This window comes from Sphaeramia orbicularis, chromosome 19 (assembly GCF_902148855.1).
Source record: "Sphaeramia orbicularis chromosome 19, fSphaOr1.1, whole genome shotgun sequence".
NCBI classification, from domain to species: Eukaryota; Metazoa; Chordata; class Actinopteri; order Kurtiformes; family Apogonidae; genus Sphaeramia; species Sphaeramia orbicularis.
In genome coordinates, this window is record NC_043975.1 from 44,543,237 (window position 1) to 44,557,535 (window position 14,299).

Genomic DNA, 14,299 nt, shown 5'->3' on the forward strand with positions numbered 1-14,299 from the left:
TCTCCTCCCTTTCTCTTCGTTTTCTAAAGAGTCCCAGCCTCTGGCTCTTAGCCCGTCCCCTTTCCTCCCCCTCTCTCTCTCTCGCGGTCGGGGATGGAGGCTGATGGGAGCTGACATGATGGTGGCATTGTCCTCACAGCCCAGTTAATGTGACCCGGGGGAGGCTGTCCCTTGTATGCCTGATGGGGCCTGATGGCACACAAATGCAAAGCAAAGAGGGTGGGAGAGGCCGTAAGCGGGAGAGAGGAGCGAGGAGGAAACAGCTGAGCGTGGAGGTAGACTGAGAGACGCGAAAACAGTCAAAACAGTACCCATGTTTGTACAAGAAGAAGAGGGGAGTTACTATAGAAGAGCAAAGAAAGGCATCTACAGGACCTGAAATGACCTGAATATGTTCCATTAGTCACACCGCACCCAAACAACAACTACAGCAGGGGTCTCACACTCATTTTCTTTCAGGTTTCACATTCAGTCCGATTTAATCTCCAGTGGGCCAGACCAGTAAAATTATAACATAATAACCTGTAAATAATGACAACTCCAAATTTCTTTTTGTTTTAGTGCAAAAAACCCCATTAAATGATAAAAATACTTTTATAAACTATCCAAACAAAAAAGATGTGAATAACCTGAAAAAACTGAAATTTCTTAAGAAAAATCCGTGCAATTTTAACAATATTCGGCCTCAACTTATCATTTCTACATGTGCATAATGGATCAGATCTACAAAGACACTAAACACTGATGAACAGGCAGAAAATAGTTCAATTTGTGCTTATTTTTCTTTAGACATTTCAGGTTGTTCATATTTGTTCAGATTGGTCACATTTTATCGTAACTCCAAATTTTTGTCTTTGTTTTAGTGCTAAAAAACCCCATTAAATTATGAAAATACTTACTTTTATAAACTATCCAAACAAAAAAGATGTGAATAACCTGAAAAAAAATGAAATTTCTTAAGAAAAATAAGTGCAAATTTAACAATATTATACCTTAGTTTATCATTTATACATATGCATCACAACTTACAGATCACAGTGGATCTACAAATACACAAAACATTTAGTAACAGGCAGAATATTGGTACAATTCCACATACTTCTCTTATGAAATTTCAGGTTATTCACATTTTTTGTAAAAGGTTAGTCTGTAAATGTAAACATTTTTGTGTAATTTTACTTTTTTTTCACATTGCAACAAAGAGAAAAAATCTGAGTTTTCATTATTTATAGTTTATTATGATAGTATTTTACTGGTTCTGACCCACTTGAGATTGAATTGACCTAAAATGATTCTAACATCCTTCATTGTTAATATCATCAGTCTAATTTCTGCATTTGACAAATTCATCCCAGGGGCTGACCTGTGCTATAAATAATGACAACTCCAAAATTTTGTCTTTGTCTTAGTGCAAAAAAACCCCATTAAATTGAAGCTGCCCTTAAATTTAAAGGTATGGTCACTTTTTGGCTAAACTTGAATATGAATCAGTCAGTTTTGTAGACATACATTAGCACATCATCTACGTACGCCTCATAAATGTAAACCAAACTAAGTAAGATAACACAAACTTTAATCACAGACAATATCAATTTTCATTAGATTGTACACCTCCAATCAACTGGTAATTTCCATTTTTTTTGTGTGTGTTCAGTGGTCCCCCTAAAGCTTCAGTAGGCAGTATGTTATGGTGTCATTAGACGCCAAATTTCATAGAATCCATTTAACATATTGCAGTTCAACGCATCGAAGAGGTATGTAAACATTGGCGACTCCTTCTAGCTCTGTCTTCAGGCTTTATAAATTTATGTGGCAGATACTGTTGAATCAAAAACTGACATCTAAAACCCCACTGACATTAAAAAGGGGATATATGTAGGATTGATATTCCAGACAATTAGGAGGAAGAGGAGGAGGTCATGAACAACAAAGCCCTCACAGCCACCAAAACTACAGACAAACCACAATTATCAACTTTTATCCATCAAACATAAACTCACACAAGTCGCTTTTCCATTGACCCTCAAATTGCGTAAATATAATTTGTGCATAAAAATTTGCATAATGGAAAAACGACAATTTCGCCAAAAGTCTCATTTTTTCGATTAAAAAGTTTTTGCACTGGCAAGAGGTGTTTTTTTTGGGCGTAGCGCAAATGGTCTATCGTGCAAAACTGCAATGGAAAGACCTTTTTTTGCAACTAGAGTCAGGTGAATTAAAAAATTGGATGATGATGTACGTTACAACAGGGGAAGAAGAAGAAACATGTGGGTATGTGTGGACACACCAGGAAACCACATCATTTTAGAATTTAGTAGGAGATAGAGGGGTAATGTATAATAATAATGAATATATCTGTAAATCAACACCATATTTACGTTCATCTCCATGCTTATGGAATGACTCCTTGTGTCATCTCACCATAATAAATATATCATCACATTTGTGATTTAATGGAAAAACCGACATTACACACTTCTGTATTTTTGACATTTAGTAAATATCAGTAAAGTTTTGCACAGAAGTCCGATAGAAAAAGAGACTACTGTCAAATTTACACTGTCTTCAAATCTTCACATGCTGCATCAGCTGATAGTTTGCATTATAGCTCTGTTAGCTTAGCTCTGTTTTTAGACAGTAATACCATAAATCTGTCCTCTGTCCTAAGCTACACTATTGATCTGTTTGGAATTGGAACCATGGATCAACAAATGCCAGCCAGTTTTAGTAACACTTTCATAAATTTCATAATCAAGCTCATCCACGGAGAAGAAACACTATTATTTCAGCATCAACTCTGACCTTAGCATTAGCTTTAAATGCCAGGGGAGACTCACTACTCCCTCTTGCTCTATATATTCAGTGTTCATCAGTGTAACTTATTAGACTGACATCATGGACATGGGTCTGTCCCTGAAACTGGGTTTATTTTAGTATCTGACACTTTTCCATCTTTTTAGACCCAATAATAAAAGGTAAATGTAGACATATTTACCCCCAGGATGGACCTAATGATGACCTCAGAGAAATGCAAAAAAAATTATCCTCTTGCTCTGATCCATCCCATACTTAATGAATTTATAATCAAATATTGGGTCCAAAAATAGGACCCAAAATGGACATTAAATCTCCCTAGGTGTCAGTGCATTAGATGTGTAAACGTGTGTAAATGGTCTTCTATAGACTCTAAATAAAAATACTGTGTTCAATGTGTGGATCCTAGTGGTTTTTCTAATCCACACATGTGGGTTTGGCATCAGTCTCAGCCTCATTCCAGGTTTGGTGTGGAACCCATTGTGTCCACTTGTGTTACATACAGAACCTGCCTAGTTAAACACTAATAAATCACAAATAGAGAGATTTTTGTCAAACACTCTGCCATGAATATTTACTTCAATTCCCAAAATGCACCTGTGACAGAATAAAAGATATTCAATAAAATAGTAGTGCGTAATTTTCGTGTTCTTTCTACCACGTTGCATGTGGATTTTTGTATGAGCGTCGAATAAAAATGTGTTTTCTCTGAAAAATAGTTTCTCTTTTATCTCAGTGAATATTTATTTTTAAAATAGACCCAAAGTTCTTTCAAACCTGCTTCAGAACATTAGTCTACATCTGGTTTTTTTTTTTTTTAGCTCCTCTGTCCTGTTTTTAGGACCAGTTTCAGAGAAACACCCACATAATGTCAAAACTCTTTGAAAAAAACCCTCTAACAATATTTTCAGGTAATTTTAAAAAATCTTTTGTGGTAGAAATACTCTATATAGCTTCTGTCAGAACCCATCAGCCACAGCTGTACTGTACAGATAGTGGTGTATCCTAAAAATAACATAGCTGTTCCCAAACTGTGATATTTTGTCTTTGCTTTGTCCATCATTATATCATCTGGTCTTAGTTTGGGGAGGAGAACGCTGCAGGAGGAGGTTCTGTCCTCTGTCTAGATTCCAACACCTCCTGTCTCATTTTTGCCTACTGGAGCTTTAAGGCCCACTTTTATGAATTGCGTTCCAGCCCCTTATGCCACATTTCCACTACATGGTACCGGCTCGACTCAACTCAACTCAACTTGGCCTTTTTGCGTTTCCATTACGAAAAAGGTCCTGGAATCTGGTACCCGGTACTAGTTTTTGGTATCACCTCCGGCAAGGTTCCAGGACTGGGGACCAGATACTAAAAGGTGACGTGTAAACATTGCAGACCACTGATTGGTCAGAGAGTCGTCTCTGTGACCTGCCGTTTTATAAGAAACAGATGCGGAAGTTGACAGTAAATATAGCGGTAGGTTAATCCACATGATGACAGCCCCAAAAACTACAACATGGGTCTTTAAGGGTTAAAGGTGGATGTTTGGGTCTTTTGGGTAAAAATTCAGCATGAGCTTGACGAGATCACACGCAATGAGTGAGTTTAACACCAACTCTGTGCAGATGACACGGAAGTAAGGTGCCGCATCTCTATACTGTCCAGGTACTGTAAAGTCGGTAGTATCCTGTAATAGAAATGGTCTACAGGAATAGGACCTGGTACCAGAGTCGAGTGGAGTTGTCGAGTCGAGTCGAGTCGGTTCCATGTAGTGGAAACGGGGCATTAGTTGAGTTTGTGGTCTGAAACACAAGAGTCTGTGAAAGTGGTTTGGTGTGGAGGAGCTAAGACCGCTCTGAAGCATCCTGGTTAGATTTCCTTTCAGTTAGTCGACATACATTATAGGTTCAATGTAGAGGACTCTTAAAATGCTACTAGAGTGCAATTACCTTTTCTAGTTTAAAGTGATGCTTCCCACTGCTCTTTTAACCTTGGGATTCTGCATATTTTCATCGACCTCCCTGTATAATATTCGTCACCTGCTGGGCTGACCGTCCCAAACTCTGGCATTCAGCTAACACCAAAGTTAGCATTGGCAGTGGAGCGCTCTGTGAGGCCTCAGACTGTCACCTCCGTGGTGCTGTGGGTGGAGTAGCTCTTGGCCCTGGTGTGGTGGTAGTAGGGGGGTTGAGGTTGATGCGGGTGTTGCCCCTGGACGTGGTGCCCGTGTCCCGCCCCTCCATACATGCCTCCGTAGGACTGATTGAAGAGGTCTGGCATGTTCTCTATGCTTTGCTGCCTCCGGGTTGAATAGCCGTGCCTCCTGGTGGAGTTATGCATGGAGGAGGAGGCGGAGGAGGTGGTGGCGGTGTGACCCGGGGCGGAGGTCTGCCTCTGGACATGGCGTGCGGTCGGCTCCCACGCTTTAAAGGCCGAGCTGGAGAGCAGCGGGTGCGTGGTGGTTTTGGGGATGCGAGCGTGCTCCAGGTGGCTGCTGGGGATGGAGATGGACAGGGGGGCGTGGTGGTCGTGGTGCGATGGGAGGGGCTGGTGGAGGTAAGACTTATCCTTAGGCTGCACCGGGACAGGCTGGAAACCGGGAGTGGCCATGGGTTGGTACTGGGAGAAGTCCATGAGCGGGAAGCTCTTGTAGTAACTACGAGATGCACTGTCCGCTACAGAAAGGGAACAGAGGAGATTAGAACAAAGCCCAACAGACAAATGTGCTAAATAAAACATCCATTATTTTGTCTTGTTCATACTTTAAAGTCCTTTTGTGTTTGTCACAGTCTGATGCAGTTCTTAGTCACGTGCAGAAGCGGCCTAAAATGACCTGTCAACGAGTGAACGCAGAGTCTGACGTTGTAGCTTTGAAGACTGAACAAGTTTAGAACAGTTTTAGATTTTTCATTATAGTTTAGATTTATTTTGTTTTATAATTGATAAGTGTTTTTCAACCTTGGGATCGGGACCCCATGTGGGGTCACCTGGAATTCAAACTGGGTCGCCTGAAATTTCTAGTAATTGATAATAAGGCTGTGCAATTAATCGAAATTCAATTACGATTTCGATTATTACATTCAACGATTACAAAAATTCTGTAATCGAGAAAAAACAATTATTAATTTTGAGTTTTAATTATGCGCACGCAAGCTACCATGAGCTGCTGGGCCCCACCCCCTCTAAGCTACAGCTGCCAGCTAGCCGGCAGGTCTACCTCACGAGGAAAGTTGTACCTAGTGGTCTTGAAAAATGGCAGGAGAATCACAGCAGAAGCACTTGGTAAACAAAAAAGGTACGCCAAATTCAATTGTATGGAATCACTTTGGGTTTGATGAAGAAGATGAAGAGCAAAAACACATCACGTGCAAAAAGTGTTTCGTAGTTGTGTCCGCACCGACCGCTAACACAACAAACCTTTTTAACCATCTGAAGTTTAACCACCGCAACCTTTATGATAATCTTATGAAAAACCAAAACACAAAAAACCCAACTCCGTCTACAACTTCGTCCGCAATGCAATCTTCAATCTCTGAATCTCTTCACGCTGCAACTCCCTACTCATCAACATCGGAGAGACACCAAAAGAAAAACAGACTTCATTGTCCATTACCTGGTTAAAGGTATCTGCTCCATTAACACCACTGACAACTGGTGCTTCAGACAAATGGTGACTACACTGGACAAACGCTAGGTTTTGTCTTCAAGACATCATTTTACACGAGCTGCTACTACATTGAACATACTTGAATTTATAATTTGCACTTTACATGAGTTTTTTTTATTGCTCCAGTTCTATGGCAAGTCTATAGCAGTTTAATTCCAGTGCACTATTTGTTTACAAAAGGGAACATACTTGAATTTACAGTACACTTATTTGCATTCAAAGATTTTTTTGTTTCGTACAAAAGTGAACATACTTTGTTTTAGTGTTTAAAAGCTTTCTTTATGTTTAAAGAGTATATTTTATATTGTTTTGCAACAAAAAAAAAAACACTTTAAGGTTAACAAATAATTGTTTTAATAATTGTGATTTCAATTATTGCTAAAATAATCATGATTATTATTTTTTTTCTATAATCGAGCAGCCCTAATTAATAAAAATAAAAACTTACTAATAAAAAAATCTATGATGAGTCGACAGAGACAATCCCAATCCATAAAAAACATGAGAAACTGAGTCTGAAACTGCAGCACTGTGGTTCTGTTTATCTGTCAAATGTTCATTGTGGTCAGTTTCAGATGCTGCAGCTCTTTCATAATTCATAGTTTGAGTTCTTGTTTGTTCAGTATTAATTGTCAGCCTTGTAAATCCAAGCTGGACTGACTGTACATATCCTGACCAAGGAAAATCCAATTCTCCCTTTGTGCAGTAATCTGCACCTGGCTTTTCTGCCTCCGTCCACAATAATAAACATTATATAGACTAAATGCCCTCTAACATTAACCTGGATTTGAAACAGAGGATAGAAAACTATTACAGGATCAAAAACAAATAAATTTTAGCAAAAAAAAAAAAAAAAGTCTCCGTTTTGAATGTCTGGGGTCGCCAGAAATTTGTGACATTAAAATGGGGTCAGGAGTAAAAAAAGGTTGGGAACCACTGTAATAGATATAAAATAAAAAACTAAACAGGACTTAAATTCAACCCGAACCCTTAAATCAGTCTGTGGTTGTGAGCGTTAAAAGGTTTTCAGATCCATAGATTTAATCTCTAACACAACATGTCAACAGAAATGACCGAATTTATGGATTGATTATAGATGCACCACTTTATTTTTTATTATTTTTTTTTAAATGCCGTAACTCCTTGATAAACATTGGAATAATATAATGAAATTGTTGTCTGATTATTTTTGATTAATATTTAGATATAAGTCACGATGCTGGGAGGTTTGGAAGTCATTTTACATTTTTGTGTTTATTTTGTGTTTTTTTCGTGCATTCTCCTATTTTACTTTTTTTTTCCGTAATAAGCTGGCAAAGTTCTTACAATTACACAGACTTACTAAATGCTTCACAGGATAATTGAACTGATGAAGTGAATTCAAATCAGTCACAAAAAAAGCCCATTTTGATAAAAGAAGGTGGAACTGTAATAGATCAGACTGTAGTTCTTGTTTCAGTGGGGTGCAAAGTTCTAATAGTTTTGGATTTTTCATGATAGTTTAGTTTTATTTAGTTTTGACTTTTTTCTCTAATTCAGTTAGTTTTAATTCATTTTTAAAGCAGCTTTGCTACTTTTTATTAGTTTTCCTTTTTTTTTTCTAAATGCTTAGTTTTAGTTTAGTTTTAGTTTTTTCATATCTTTTATCTTCCTTGCTGTTGTATTCAGAAAAAAATAGTGATGCCTCTTTAAGGGTTAAAGGTGGACCTTTGGGTCTTAAGGGTTAAAGGTGGACGTTTGGGTCTGTAAGGGTTAAAGGTGGACGTTTGGGTCTTATGGGTAAAGGTGGACCTTTGGGTCTTTAAGGGTTAAAGGTGGACGTGTGGGTCTGTAAGGGTTAAAGGTGGACGTTTGGGTCTGTAAGGGTTAAAGGTGGACGTTTGGGTCTGTAAGGGTTAAAGGTGGACGTTTGGGTATTTATGGGTTAAAGGTGGACATTTGGGTCTTTAAGGGTTAAAGGTGGATGTTTGGGTCTTTAAGGGTTAAAGGTGGACGTTTGGGTCTTTATGGGTTAAAGGTGGACATTTGGGTTTGTAAGGGTTAAAGGTGGATGTTTGGGTCTTTATGGGTTAAAGGTGGACATTTGGGTCTTTAAGGGTTAAAGGTGGACGTTTGGGTCTTTGAGGGTTAAAGGTTGACGTTTGGGTCTTTAAGGGTTAAAGGTGGACGTTTGGGTCTGTAAGGGTTAAAGGTGGACGTTTGGGTCTTTATGGGTTAAAGGTGGACCTTTGGGTCTTTAAGGGTTAAAGGTGGACGTGTGGGTCTGTAAGGGTTAAAGGTGGACGTTTGGGTCTGTAAGGGTTAAAGGTGGACGTTTGGGTCTTTGAGGGTTAAAGGTGGACGTTTGGGTCTGAAAGGGTCAAAGGTGGACGTTTGGGTCTTTATGGGTTAAAGGTGGACGTTTGGGTATTTATGGGTTAAAGGTGGACATTTGGGTCTTTAAGGGTTAAAGGTGGACGTTTGGGTCTGTAAGGGTTAAAAGGTGGACGTTTGGGTCTTTATGGGTTAAAGGTGGACATTTGGGTTTGTAAGGGTTAAAGGTGGATGTTTGGGTCTTTATGGGTTAAAGGTGGACATTTGGGTCTTTAAGGGTTAAAGGTGGACGTTTGGGTCTTTGAGGGTTAAAGGTTGACGTTTGGGTCTTTAAGGGTTAAAGGTGGACGTTTGGGTCTGTAAGGGTTAAAGGTGGACATTTGGGTGTGTAAGGGTTAAAGGTGGACGTTTGGGTCTTTATGGGTTAAAGGTGGACCTTTGGGTCTTTAAGGGTTAAAGGTGGACGTTTGGGTATTTAAGGGTTAAAGGTGGACGTGTGGGTCTGTAAGGGTTAAAGGTGGACGTTTGGGTCTTTATGAGTTAAAGGTGGACCTTTGGGTCTTTAAGGGTTAAAGGTGGACGTTTGGGTCTGTAAGGGTTAAAGGTGGACATTTGGGTCTTTAAGGGTTAAAGGTGGACGTTTGGGTCTGTAAGGGTTAAAGGTGGAGATTTGGGTCTTTATGGGTTAAAGGTGGACATTTGGGTCTGTAAGGGTTAAAGGTGGACCTTTGGGTCTTTAGGGGTTAAAGGTGGACGTTTGGGTCTGTAAGGGTTAAAGGTGGACATTTGGGTCTGTAAGGGTTAAAGGTGGACGTTTGGGTCTTTATGGGTTAAAGGTGGACATTTGGGTCTTCAAGGGTTAAAGGTGGACGTTTGGGTCTTTGAGGGTTTAAGGTGGACGTTTGGGTCTTTGAGGGTTAAAGGTGGACGTTTGGGTCTTTAAGGGTTAAAGGTGGACGTTTGGGTCTGTAAGGGTTAAAGGTGGACATTTGGGTCTGTAAGGGTTAAAGGTGGAGATTTGGGTCTTTATGGGTTAAAGGTGGACGTTTGGGTCTGTAAGGGTTAAAGGTGGACGTTTGGGTCTTTATGAGTTAAAGGTGGACGTAGGTCTTTATGAGTTAAAGGTGGACGTTTGGGTCTTTAAGGGTTAAAGGTGGACGTTTGGGTTTTTATGAGTTAAAGGCGGACGTTTGGGTCTTTAAGGGTTAAAGGTGGACGTTTGGGTCTGTAAGGGTTAAAGGTGGACGTTTGGGTCTTTAAGGGTTAAAGGTGGACGTTTGGGTCTTTGAGGGTTAAAGGTGGACGTTTGGGTCTGAAAGGGTCAAAGGTGGACGTTTGGGTCTTTATGGGTTGAAGGTGGACGTTTGGGTCTGTAAGGGTTAAAGGTGGACGTTGGGTCTGTAAGGGTTAAAGGTGGACGTTTGGGTCTTTGAGGGTTAAAGGTGGACGTTTGGGTCTGAAAGGGTCAAAGTGGACCTTTGGGTCTTATGGGTTAAAGGTGGACGTTTGGGTCTTTATGGGTTAAAGGTGTATGTTTGGGTCTTTAAGGGTTAAAGGTGGACGTTTGGGTCTGTAAGGGTTAAAGGTGGACGTTTGGGTCTTTAAGGGTTAAAGGTGGACGTTTGGGTCTTTGAGGGTTAAAGGCGGACGTTTGGGTCTGAAAGGGTCAAAGGTGGACGTTTGGGTCTTTAAGGGTTAAAGGTGGACGTTTGGGTCTTTGAGGGTTTAAGGTGGACGTTTGGGTCTTTGAGGGTTAAAGGTGGACGTTTGGGTCTTTAAGGGTTAAGGGTGGACGTTTGGGTCTGTAAGGGTTAAAGGTGGACATTTGGGTCTGTAAGGGTTAAAGGTGGACGTTTGGGTCTTTATGGGTTAAAGGTGGACGTTTGGGTCTGTAAGGGTTAAAGGTGGACGTTTGGGTCTTTATGGGTTAAAGGTGGATGTTTGGGTCTTTAAGGGTTAAAGGTGGATGTTTAGATCTTTATGAGTTAAAGGTGGACGTAGGTCTTTATGAGTTAAAGGTGGACGTTTGGGTCTTTAAGGGTTAAAGGTGGACGTTTGGGTTTTTATGAGTTAAAGGCGGACGTTTGGGTCTTTAAGGGTTAAAGGTGGACGTTTGGGTCTGTAAGGGTTAAAGGTGGACGTTTGGGTCTTTAAGGGTTAAAGGTGGACGTTTGGGTCTTTGAGGGTTAAAGGTGGACGTTTGGGTCTGAAAGGGTCAAAGGTGGACGTTTGGGTCTTTATGGGTTGAAGGTGGACGTTTGGGTCTGTAAGGGTTAAAGGTGGACGTTTGGGTCTTTGAGGGTTAAAGGTGGACGTTTGGGTCTGAAAGGGTCAAAGGTGGACGTTTGGGTCTTTATGGGTTAAAGGTGGACGTTTGGGTCTGTAAGGGTTAAAGGTGGACGTTTGGGTCTTTGAGGGTTAAAGGTGGACGTTTGGGTCTGAAAGGGTCAAAGGTGGACCTTTGGGTCTTTATGGGTTAAAGGTGGACGTTTGGGTCTTTATGGGTTAAAGGTGTATGTTTGGGTCTATAAGGGTTAAAGCTGGACGTTTGGGTCTTTATGGGTTAAAGGTGGACATTTGGGTCTTTAAGGGTTAAAGGTGGACGTTTGGGTCTTTGAGGGTTAAAGGTGGACATTTGGGTCTGTAAGGGTTAAAGGTGGACGTTTGGGTCTTTATGGGTTAAAGGTGGACGTTTGGGTCTGTAGGGGTTAAAGGTGGACGTTTGGGTCTGTAAGGGTTAAAGGTGGACGTTGGGTCTTTAAGGGTTAAAGGTGGATGTTTGGGTCTGTAGGGGTTAAAGGTGGACGTTTGGGTCTGTAAGGGTTAAAGGTGGACGTTTGGGTCTTTGAGGGTTAAAGGTGGACATTTGGGTCTGAAAGGGTCAAAGGTGGACGTTTGGGTCTTTATGGGTTAAAGGTGGACGTTTGGGTCTTTATGGGTTAAAGGTGTACGTTTGGGTCTATAAGGGTTAAAGCTGGACGTTTGGGTCTTTATGGGTTAAAGGTGGACGTTTGGGTCTTTATGGGTTAAAGGTGGACGTTTGGGTCTGTAGGGGTTAAAGGTGGACGTTTGGGTCTGTAAGGGTTAAAGGTGGATGTTTGGGTCTTTAAGGGTTAAAGGTGGACATTTGGGTCTGTAAGGGTTAAAGGTGGACCTTTGGGTCTTTATGGGTTAAAGGTGGACGTTTGGGTCTGTAGGGGTTAAAGGTGGACGTTTGGGTCTTTATGGGTTAAAGGTGGACGTTTGGGTCTGTAGGGGTTAAAGGTGGACGTTTGGGTCTTTAAGGGTTAAAGGTGGACGTTTGGGTCTGTAAGGGTTAAAGGTGGACGTTTGGGTCTTTAAGGGTTAAAGGTGGACATTTGGGTCTGTAAGGGTTAAAGGTGGACGTTTGGGTCTTTATGGGTTAAAGGTGGACGTTTGGGTCTGTAGGGTTAAAGGTGGACGTTTGGGTCTTTATGGGTTAAAGGTGGACGTTTGGGTCTGTAGGGGTTAAAGGTGGACATTTGGGTCTTTAAGGGTTAAAGGTGGACGTTTGGGCCTTTAAGGGTTAAAGGTGGACGTTTGGGCCTTTAAGGGTTAAAGGTGGACGTTTGGGTCTTTAAGGGTTAAAGGTGGACGTTTGGGTCTTTAAGGGTTAAAGGTGGACGTTTGGGTCTTTAAGGGTTAAAGGTGGACGTTTGGGTCTGTAAGGGTTAAAGGTGGACGTTTGGGTCTTTATGGGTTAAAGGTGGACGTTTGGGTCTGTAGGGGTTAAAGGTGGACGTTTGGGTCTTTAAGGGTTAAAGGTGGACGTTTGGGTCTGTAAGGGTTAAAGGTGGACGTTTGGGTCTGTAAGGGTTAAAGGTGGACGTTTGGGTCTTTAAGGGTTAAAGGTGGACGTTTGGGCCTTTAAGGGTTTAAAGTAAGGCTGGTGTTTCCAGTCTTTCATTGGTGCATGGCCTTCAGGTTAATATCAGTGGAATGTAACTTTTCCAAGGATGCGAGAGGGTTGAAGGTGGGTGGTTTGATGAGGATAGAGAAGATCAGTGAGATGATGGAGGTAAAGGTATATGTGTCAGGATACGGAACACAAAGCACTGAGGGTTTATAAATACCCTCGCCCTGAGTCCGGACTGTGTACATGTATGTGTGTGTGTGTGTGTGTGAGAGCTAGCATGAATGTCACAGGGAATTATTTAAATAAACTAAACACTGAGGTCATCGCCGCTAGCTTCCCAGCTCCATGAACGTAACCTTGTCTCTATGTTTGGTTTCATCATTTTTGTTCACAAGTTTGAACAGTAGAATAATTTCTTTATGATGTAGTGTTTGGGGTGGGGGGTGGGGGGTGACACTGTTATATAAAAAGTTTGGAGGGCTGTGCGACTTTTGGTTTAGATTATTACTTAGTTTTACAAGAAATCACACAGGAAGGGACATACTGAGAAAAGATATTTTCAGGCTGTATTTGTTCATTCCTTCACATTGGTGTGTTAGCTCTGTGTGTTAGCACTCATCTTATAGCAACAAATTAAAGGTATAATATGTAACGCTTCTGTAATTAAAGGGTAAAAAATAGTGCTTTTTTTCTGACTTTTTTTTTTTACCTTTTTATTACAGAAGTGTTCAATAGAAGATGGAAATAAATGGATTGTTTTTTTTTTAAAGGAGTTAATGTGGGTCCTGACACAAAAAGAGAACTGCTGCTCAGATTTAATTTGTACAGGGTGACCCAAAAAAAAAGAGAATTTTTGAAGTGCGTATTGGCAGACATGAGCAAGTGGCAGCACTGTGAGAGAGTGACCTTGAACAAGTAAACACACCCCCATTTTAGTAACCATGGATCAGTGGAACGGGCAACAGCGTGCGTTAAATATGCCATAATGTGCCATAAAAATGTTTTATAAAAACGATGATAGTTTGACAGCTGCGCAGAGGGAGTTCCGATGTTTTTACAACTTAGGACGTCATGGTGCTGTTCCATCAAAACACACGATAAAATGTTGGATTAATAACTTTGAAGACACTGGATCTGCTCTAAAGAAGAAACCAGCTGAGATGTTGCAGCGGTCAATGAGGAATCTCAACAGCAGATTTCAAGAATGCATTCGTACAGGAGGACGCCATCTACAGGAAGTAATTTAAAAAAAAATGAAAATTCCATCATTGTTTCTTAAATGGCATGTTTTAAGGTTTCAATTACTATGAATAAAATATTTTTCTTCCATCACTCTTGGTTTTATTGGATTGTTAAAAAGTTCCCGTTTTTTTGTGTCACCCTGTATAACTGTACTGATATATATATATATATATATATATATATATATATATATATATATATTTATATATATATATATATATGTATATATATATATATTTATATATGTACCAATTGTCAATTTTGTTTTTGACTGGTGACAAATACTAACGTCCGAATGTTATTTGTTTTGTTAATGTTTTGTGTAAAAAAAGGAAAAATGACTAATAACAAATAAGCGTCAAAAAAAAAAAAAAAGAAGGTAAAAATAACTAGGCCCA

General features: G+C 40.3%; 1 protein-coding gene across 1 annotated transcript in view; it reads right to left on the reverse strand.

Moving 5' to 3' along the window:
- Positions 1–4,594: 4,594 nt before the first annotated feature.
- Positions 4,595–14,299, reverse strand: part of shisa8b (shisa family member 8b) — a 108,180-nt gene continuing 98,475 nt past the window's right edge. Inside the window, exon 5 of the mRNA XM_030121964.1 lies at positions 4,595–5,477. Coding sequence (XP_029977824.1) covers positions 4,921–5,477 — 557 coding nt within the window. The 3' untranslated portion in view covers positions 4,595–4,920. The remainder of the gene's footprint in view (positions 5,478–14,299) is intronic.